At 35.2% G+C, this 9,939-nt stretch overlaps 1 protein-coding gene across 1 annotated transcript in view; it reads right to left on the minus strand.

The window, feature by feature from the left end:
• Positions 1-414: 414 nt before the first annotated feature.
• LOC106468852 (protein trachealess-like) overlaps positions 415-9,939 on the minus strand; it is a gene marked incomplete at its 5' end in the record, with an annotated part of 13,058 nt that continues 3,533 nt past the window's right edge. The window contains 6 exons of the mRNA XM_022397210.1: positions 415-1,674; positions 3,468-3,613; positions 4,224-4,339; positions 4,658-4,805; positions 5,027-5,133; positions 6,516-6,709. Of these exons, the coding sequence (XP_022252918.1) occupies positions 415-1,674; positions 3,468-3,613; positions 4,224-4,339; positions 4,658-4,805; positions 5,027-5,133; positions 6,516-6,709 (1,971 nt within the window). The remainder of the gene's footprint in view (positions 1,675-3,467; positions 3,614-4,223; positions 4,340-4,657; positions 4,806-5,026; positions 5,134-6,515; positions 6,710-9,939) is intronic.

Consider the following 9,939-nt stretch of genomic DNA (forward strand, 5'->3'; position numbering starts at 1 on the left):
CAAATTCACGCACTAAAACCCTCTATATTTTACAAGAAGTTTGATGTTTTTCATGACGCACTTGAAACATTTTGTTGTACTTGAACAATCACATAGTCAATTCATATACGTTCATCATCACAGGTAAAACAAATATGGAACGTTATTAGGAAACATGTTGTGCATGTTAATAATGATAAATAAATCTCAGTCTAAAAAACTAAATCTTCTCTGACGCTGACTGAATATTGTCTTCCAACAACTTACGCACACAAAGAGAACGGCGATAGTTATCTTGACAAGGTGTGCCAGTCGTGGTCGAAATTCTGATACGGTGATTGGCTTACTCTAGCCTTGATGATCAGAAGCGCTGATTGGCTACCTATGCTAATTCAACAAGTTCATATTAAGATATGTATATCAGCTAGTTATTAACTAAGAGCCAGGTTGGGAGTACCAGGCAGTTGAGTTCGGGTGTGTAGGCTTCCCCACACCAGAGGAATGGTACACATGAAAACTACTAGAATGATGAGTGTAGAGTTGGCGCTGCTCGTGAGACAGGGATTGTTGAGCATTGGGGTGGCTGTACGCCGAATGATCGATATTCCCAGGATGGACAAACACCTGAGGTTTTAAGGGTAGGTGTTGAAGTGGACCCTCGGAGACATAGTGTCTCATGTGAGACAGGTTAGCTGCATCATTAAATGCCTGGCCCTCCGTAACCCCAGGGAACTTATCTCGTGGGGACACAGAAGCTGGTGGGGTCATGGCACTGTACGTGTCTATGTAATTACTGACACTAACCGGTGTGTTTGTATAGCCGGGAAGGACGCCGTAAGATTCAGTTCTTATCTTTGAAGGTAAAATAAACTGAGATTGATCATTGTAGCCACCATCACTACTGCTCCCTGGTGGTGTGGGGAGAGCCCCCTGAATCTCACCGTAACAAGACGGCCTACTGACGTGAGTCCCAGAACGAATTACTGATTCTCTATTTACGTAGAGCTGTCTGAGTAATGTGGTGGCTGGCAAGGTCGTTTGAGATCCACCGATCCATTGAATCGTCGATTTACACTGTTGATGCGATTGTGGAGACTGGGTCATACGTGTTGTCATCATGTCTTGAGTCGGGCTGTCATGATGGGGAGCCACAGTTCCGGCTATCCCAGGCATTTGAGAATTTGGTAAATGTTTGTTCATAACGTCTTCTAACTCTTTAACTGACATAGAGGATGAACTATTTGTTGTCGAATAAGCGCAACCTGGGAGAATTGACGATCGTTTCCATGGTCGTTGAACTCTTTCAAAATGTTCAACTGGTTCCTTACCTTTAATGTAAATTCTTGGACTGACTCCTTCATCTACAGATGGCGGCACCGACCTATCAGGACTGAAAGTTGTGCTATTAGCATCATTAGATAAGAAACTTCCATTCGAGAGCGGACTTGTACTACGTAGACTAGATGAACTTCCAGGACGGGACCTGGAAGGCTCGCTTTGAGCAGAATGGGAGGTCGAATCTCCCGAAAACTTTCTTTTACGAGGTTTATTCTGGAGTACCGATTGATCAGATGGAGATTCGATAGATACCAGCTGCTCTTCTTTCGGGAAGCTGGATGATTCCATTGTTAGATTTAGATGACTGTCGTCTATTCTGAGCTCCTGGGGTTGTCGTTCACCCAGTGAACACTTTTTCTGTTAAAAAATAGTCTTAGTTCAGCTGATATCCAACATTTTATGAATTTATTACACACTGAAAACAAGTTATTTTAATGAAACTAAAACATTTGAATTCATTTACATGTAATCAATAGGTATTTTTGTTCGTATGAAGTTCTTCTCTAATAGCAAAAAACAATTGTTATTATTTTGAGATCTTTAAAAAAACATAAAAAATACCTCAATGTTTAATCCATTCCGTATTATAAATTTTCCTTTACAATATCTTACATTTAAAGTTTTGTTATACAAAATACGTCTATAATTATCAGTATGGCATGAATTACTTTTTATTGCATCATACAATGTTAATAAAGTTATAGGGCAATTCAGGAACAGTTCTTTTGAGATAACACTTGTTCTATAAGGTCTTGCTTTAGTCTATATTCCCATATTTCTGACAACACAGTCTTTCCTTACAGACGCTGTTAAGAACGTTTGTTGAACGTGGTAACAACATGTTATTATTCTATGTAAGCTACTACGGCACTTACTGGTATGTTCTATTAACAGAATTTAGTCTTATGTCAAGCGCTACAGTACATACACAATGTTGCATGCTTCATAGCTGCTGCTAAAATATGCAGCAGTTTTAAGTTCTGTCAACAATATTGTGTTACGGCAGCTCCTAAGATATGCAGCAGTTTTAAGTTTTGTCAACAATATTGTGTTACGGCAGCTCCTAGGGTATGCAGAATTTTTAAGTTCTATCAACAATATTGTGTTACGGCAGCTCCTAAGATATGCAGCAGTTTCAAGTTCTGTCAACAAAATTGTGTTACGGCAGCTCCTAAGGTATGCAGCAGTTTTACGTTCTGTCAACAATATTGTGTTATGGCAACTCCTAAGGTATGCAGCAGTTTTACGTTCTGTCAACAATATTGTGTTATGGCAACTCCTAAGGTATGCAGAAGTTTTAAGCTCTGTCAACACTATTGTGTTATGGCAACTCCTAAGGTATGCAGCAGTTTTAAGTTCTGTCAACAATATTGTGTTACGGCAGCTCCTAAGATATGCAGCAGTTTTAAGTTTTGTCAACAATATTGTGTTACGGCAGCTCTGGTATGCAGAAGTTTTAAGCTCTGTCAACAATATTGTTTTACGGCAGCTCCTAAGATATGCAGCAGTTTTAAGTTCTGTCAACAATATTGTGTTACGGCAGCTCCTAAGGTATGCAGAAGTTTTAAGCTCTGTCAACAATATTGTGTTATGGCAGCACCTAAGATATGCAGCAGTTTTAAGTTTTGTCAACAATATTGTGTTACTGCAGCTCCTAAGGTATTTGAAACTGGGTTCTGCATTTTATACTAAGATTTGTGAAGAAAAAACTGATTTATAGCTGTTGATACAGTATTTATCATTATGATTTGTTATAGAATAACACTGATACGTATCAGATGCTACACTGTGTATCAATATATTCGGGCAACATTATTTATATATGGTGTTTAACACTGTTTTTTCAACATATTATTAATTGTATCTGCTGCTACGGAACGTATTAGTATGTTCTGTTCACCTGATATTATATTAGGCAGATGCTACAGTATGCTGTAGTCTTTTCTGTTACTCTAATGTAGCATTATGTCATCTGTCACAATATGTAACAATATTTTCAGTCTCATACGTTACGTTATAGCAAATTCTACGAATCACTGTAGCATCTTATGTCAGCCTAGTATTTTGTCATAGCAGCTGCTACGATATTTACTGATGACTGAGTTACATCAAGCTTCACAGTATTCAGTAAACAAATAAGTAACCCTTACTCCAACAGGTCGATGACTGTCGGAATGTTTGTTTCCAGAATTCAGTTGATTCACATGATCTTGGTTATTGATATCACCATCTACCGATGAATGTCCATCTCTAGACGAGGAATGTTGAGGATCACAATCCTTCGAGGACTCACCGTCTGTAGTGTTTTTTTTTTATTAATATTTGACTTAAAAAAAAACAATGGTTGTTCACACATAAAGATGAAAAGTAGTGTGAAGAGGCAAAAATAGTTATCAATTAATACCTCAGAAAATAAAGCTTTATAGAAAAAGTTCGCATTACTAATTAAAAGATATTTAAGTAGAACTTTTAAGTAGGTAGAAAAAGAATTCGTATCGTTAATCATCATACATATCTTTTGAATCAAAGCACTGATCTATCTAATTATTTAGAAACTGAAAACTATCCACTTGAAATATGTTCCTAATTTTCTTATCGGTACTGCACCAGTTGCAGGTTCTAAGGCTACAACTACTTTCAACAAAGAGAGACGAGGCTATCGGCGTTATTAACTCAAGAAATAATTTACTTTACATATACTTACCAGCAGGTCGTGATATTGCATTTATCAAAATAATTGTAAATCAACAGTTCCGAAATTCTATAATTTCCCACATAGTGAACATGTTTCACGCAAGTCATTACTAAAATGTTCTCTTCTGTAGTTAATTAAAAAGAGGGAACATCTGAACCTAAAGTTAAACAGAGTTAAGTTTTTTTCGACGTAGAGTTAAACTACGCTCTACCTAGATGATCTTTATCAGGTGAGTCTCTTTCAGAGCAGCTGGAGTCGTCAGGTTGAAGGTCTGTAGAGTGAGTCAGCTGATTAGAGTCCATTACACAGTTTTCATGCTGTATACCACTGTAAGTAAGGAAACAATAACAGTTACATCAACATTCTTACATACTATAAAGCACTCTAGGAAGAGGAAACAATCTTAACTACATCGACTATTATTACACAGTTTTGATACTGTATACACAGTAGGAGGTAAACTTAACTCTATTAACCATTATTGTAAGTGATATCATGCACTAAAATAAATAAAAATGATATACGATGATGTTATGCAGTGTGAACAAGTATATCTTAATCTAGCTATAAACTGGGTAAGTCGAAGCATAACGATAGAGTGGCAAAACATGTAAGAAAGAAAAAAGCAAAATAACTTCAACTAACCTCAGAACGTAATTCACACAAATAATGGTTTCTTCCTCCGCGTTTTTGTTGTTACAGATGACAGTAGCACACGTTTGTAACCACGTAAAGCCACCGTTCTTATTCAGTAGACGGTAGTAGCCACTCATCACCTGTCCCTTGTGAATTACTGTCAAGTGAATGAGTATATAAAGAACTTATTGTTAGTTTATTTTCATAACCAAAATTTATGCTTAAAACAGCAATTAATATATTATATACAAATACTCATAACGAATTCAGGATAAGAAGATTATAAATATGGAGAGAAAGCAACGTTGTTATACTAGTACTGATAGCGTTCGCTTATAAATCGTTTATAAAAATTTCTAAATCTTGAAAATTACGTACAATCCTCATGGCACTTGCGGAGCTGCTGAACATCCTGTCCATGACAAAGTGAATACATGTTTCTACCAACCAACTCATCGGCTGCAAAGTCTAAAATGTCTGTTATCCTGGAACAATTAATGCATTTTTCATTAAGACCTCAAAACGAAGATTTCTAAATAAGTGCGTAAAGTCTACTTGACAAAAAAAAAAAAAAGAAAAAAAAAAAAAAGAAAAGGAAGCGGTTATAAATAATTTACCACTCATCCTCTAGCTTGTCACGTTTATTTTGAGTAAATATGTATGTATTGTGAAACTGACACAAGCTTCCCTAGCGGTGACGTACAGATATTATTAATGCAGTAAAATATTATGTAAAGTTATGATCACATGAAATGTACTTTCGTGAATAATTGCCTTGCCACAAGCTTCATAAACTGAGTCACAGATAGTTAGTGAACAATATAGTTAATGACTTATTACTGTTTTTCACTCAATATTGTTATTATTATAGAAAAGTGATTTTGTAATATTGTGTTTGTTTGTTTGTTTTTAATTAGTTTTTCTTCTTTTGATTCTTTTTCCTGACTCCAATATTTGAAATAATTAATATTGATATTTATGTTTTATTTTTTATTAACATTAGTATCAAGTCCTGGCCAAGCACGTTTTTATGAACTGTTTTTGGTAAGTGCTAAATTTTATTATAAGTGTTGTTATAGTTTTCTGTTGAACCCTGGTCGTAGTGGCGTCTTATTTTAGACCGTTGTAATTTTTTTAAAAACTTGAATATCATTACGAAAGAGCAAAATTATGGTTGCCCGTCATATTTGGTACTTTAAACCCGAATGACGTTTCACGTAACACATAAGTTGAATGGCCAGATCAGAAACCCCTAAGTTCAGGAATAGCCATCCATAATTTATAACGGCTGATCAGAGAGGAAAAGACAACAAGTCAGCATCCCCCACCTTCTACTCTTAACGGAATAGCAGAGCTGAACATGTGTAGCGTCTTCAACAGAGTATATCGCTGCTCGAACCTTGAATCTTACGAATCTTACGAATCATACTTCATGTAAGAGTTTTAAGATTTTGCAGAACAATTTTATTTCGTTTAAGCCCGGACTATAAATCCAAGAGCTGAACGTCCACGTTCCATTACTGCAAAAAACACGCTTCACACTTTGGGGTCGTAGCCCATGAGCAAATGCCTTTCCTCTAGTGTATTAGTTCAAAAAACAAATAAATTTCGTTTAACAGAATAGTTTCGACAAATGATATTAAAACCGAAGCAATTAATGATTTCTGGTAAAAGTTTTTGAAATCATTCAAATGCTCTTTCTTATCCTATTTGAAATAAGTCATGGTAAGTCGTATTACTGAAAAGTATATATCCATATTTCATGGTTATAATACAAAGAGGTTTTGAAGTAGTTAACAGAACTATACCAATTGGTTTTCTTTAGACAGAAATTTACAACAATGAATATTGTACTTTACACGCCTACCTTGGTTCGCAGTGAGCAATTTTAAAGTCGAACGAAAGCCTCGTGACAAACATTCCAGTCTCCAGACGTACTTCGTGCACTGACGGAGGCGGAAGTGCTATTGCCAGCGCTACCATTCCAAGAAGAGTTGGATATTGCTTCCGGTTATGTGGAAATATGCATTGTGGCCGAAAGTGACATAAAACTAAAACAACCTGTTAAAAGATGGAAAAGTTGAAGCTTCGGATTATTAAAAAAATCATCAGTGTTGAATGAATGACGTACAAAAACAGAAATATAAATACATTGGTGCTGCCATCTAGTAGTGCAGTTGGGTATAAAGTTATACCATGAAAGAATTGTGATCTTCAAGGCATGATTCCTCAACAACATTTAAAACTTATTAATAGTCCTAAATTTAAATATTAATGGTCAGTATTAATTAGATAAATTAAACACATACGAACAATTCAAAACTTTGAATGATTTGACCATTAATTGAAAATTATGCAGGCAAAATTGAGTAATTTTTGATAATATGAAACAATTTATTAATACATCAAATTACGTAATGAAACTTCACAAAAGTACGTATTTTACTCTATAAGTAAATCTACGACCTTATGAACTCTTTTTTTTTCGATAAAATATTTTAGTTCATAGCTTATAAATTGTGAAGAATTCACTCCAGTTGCTACTGCAATTACTTACATAATTAGTGCAGTTATCATTGAACACTTTAAACAGTCACTTTGGATACTATTGTATTACGACAGCGGATGTCACGCGACGATGGGAGCATGCGCGCTGGAGCTTCTAGAAGGATCGGGCAACCTCACGAATGTCCCAGCGTTTGCTAGACGTCCTCTTATTTTATATAAAAGCCCGGCAAATAAAGGGGAGATAATATATAGCAGATTGAAGAGGGATATAGAGACAGATAATTGAGTCAATTGAGCGGTAGTGACTTTAATTAAAGTGCGTGAATCGTTGTAAATTATGGCGTGTGTTGAAGTTAAAGTGACTGTGGAAATTCTGTTTATGGCAAAGTTGTATTGAAAAAGAATAAACTAGTTTTATTTAAGAAAGAACTTGTATCGCTGAAGTTCTTCGGAAAGAAGTTTTACGGGAAATTAACAAACGAACAGAGACAAATAGAAATATTATCTTAACAATGTATATAATTAGTGTAGAAATAATGGCAACAACTTAGAGAGTTTTTATTATTGCAAATGTTTACACAACTTGTTTGGGTATTAATGTAACAACGTCCAATATTAGTTGTGGATATTATCATAATATGTAATTATTGTAAACCTTTAAACAATTCGTGTAGATAGTACTATAACATTTTAATACTATGTATGTCTTAATATAATCAATTATATTTATCATAAGGCATCACAAGTAGGCCTATTATGTTTTTAAGCTACATAGGATTTTTCAAAAAGAAGAGCGTGCTATAGTATTACAACCACACTATGTCCGCCATATCTATCTAGCTCAGAAGAGGCGTTCATACCATAACAGTATATGTATATATTTTCGAAGTAGTTTAAACAATTAGTATGGATAATACTGTTATGTCTCCGTTCGTTAATTAACTTTCCCTAACTTCGTTCCGACGAACTTTAGCGACACAAGTCCTTACTTAATAAAACTGGTTTATTCTTTCTGAAAATAACTTCACGATACACTTGATTTCAACATTCGCGCTAAAACAAACGCTATAACGAACGTTAACTTCAACAATACTTTCCCACTGCAGATCAATTACTCACTACCTACACACACATTATTCCGTTACGCCATGACCTTCTTATATATACCAGGCCACCCCCAATCTAGTAAATGCTAGAGCACTCCCGAAGGAACGGGATAGTTCTAGAAAGGTGGCGTGACACTAGTCACGTGACCTCGCTGACGCAACAATACTGTTGCAGTTTACCCAACTAAAGTATCATTTTAACAATTTACATAATTAGAGTAGATAATACTGTAACAGTTTACACAATTATCGTAAATAGACCTGTTGATGCAGTCTCAATAATGTTATCGTAAAAACGTACACATTTTGAGTTTGACATTATTGTTGTTCAAAGAAATATACAGTTTTTTTATATTTCTATTTTAAAAGAGATGAAGTTTCGAGCTAGCGCTCTTCGTCAGATCGCACAGCTTGAAACAAAAGGCGCATGCGCAGAATATAAAAACTTACGTGCATAGTATTTTGAACGTTGAGCGTGAATTTTCTCCGCAAAATTACATCTTATACATGAATATCACAAGTCAAGAAAAGATAAAACAGATTGAAATTAAAATTGAAACAAAATATGGAAAACTTTGGATATTTTGGTTATAGTTAAGCACAAATCTATACAAAGGGCTATCTGTACTCTGCCCATAACGGGTATCGAAACCCGGTTTCTAGCGGTGTAAGTTACAGACATACTACTGTGTCACCGGAGAGGGGGGAATGAGGATCTATAGTGCTGGATATATAAGGCTGTTTAGCTTAATAACTGTTATTTAGTTGATTTAATGATTTAATAACTATTTAGTTTTCATAACAAGAATGGTAAAGTAATCATTTTAAAGGCGATAGTTAGGACATATTTTGTTCCGTAACTCGATAAGAGTCGTACGTTGTGGTTGTAGTTCAATTGTTGTAGTATTGTTACATCATAGCGCCCTATAGTTCGCAGAAAGTACGAGGCCGCCAAGTGAGCGTAACAAAAAAAAAGAAAAGTCAAGTTAGAAAACGTGAAGTTAGTGAAAGAGAAGTTAAAGTGTGTGATAGTTAGTTTAGCCCTAACAGGCGATATTTTAAAGTGAGTTGAACAGAGATAAGGAGAATAATTTGTCTTGTCAAAGGATGTTTTAAAGTAACTGAACCCGCATGTGTGGACTTTGACGAAAAGAAGACAATTATTTCAAGTTCTGGATGCAACTGTGGTAACCCGCGGGGTAACGTAAGTGAATTTATCGCAGATTGTAATAGTAAGAAACAGAGTAGAGAACAATAATTCGTCTTCTCAGTTGGATTCTAAATTAATTGAATTAGCCTGTATGGACTTTCGAAAAGAGCGCTATCTCGAAACGTCATCATCTTAAAATAAAAAATTAGAACATGTAGTTATGCCCAAAGCTACACAATGGGCTACCTGTGCTCTGCCCACCACGGGTGTCGAAACCCGGATTCTAGCGTTGTAAGTCCGCAGACATACCGCTGTGCCACTGGGGGGCAAAATAAAAAAAAAATAATATATAAGAAATACGGTGATTATTGTTGTACAAGTTTATTTAAGATAAATATTATTTTTTTTAAGACTCATAACCTAGGTAAACTATGTAGAATTATACACAGACCTTTAAGGTATTATTTGAAATATGAACAATATATTTTTCTACATAATATCTACAGTTGTATTTTCCTTATGTTTAT

This window comes from Limulus polyphemus, unplaced genomic scaffold (assembly GCF_000517525.1).
Source record: "Limulus polyphemus unplaced genomic scaffold, Limulus_polyphemus-2.1.2 Scaffold3191, whole genome shotgun sequence".
Classification (NCBI taxonomy): Eukaryota; Metazoa; Arthropoda; class Merostomata; order Xiphosura; family Limulidae; genus Limulus; species Limulus polyphemus.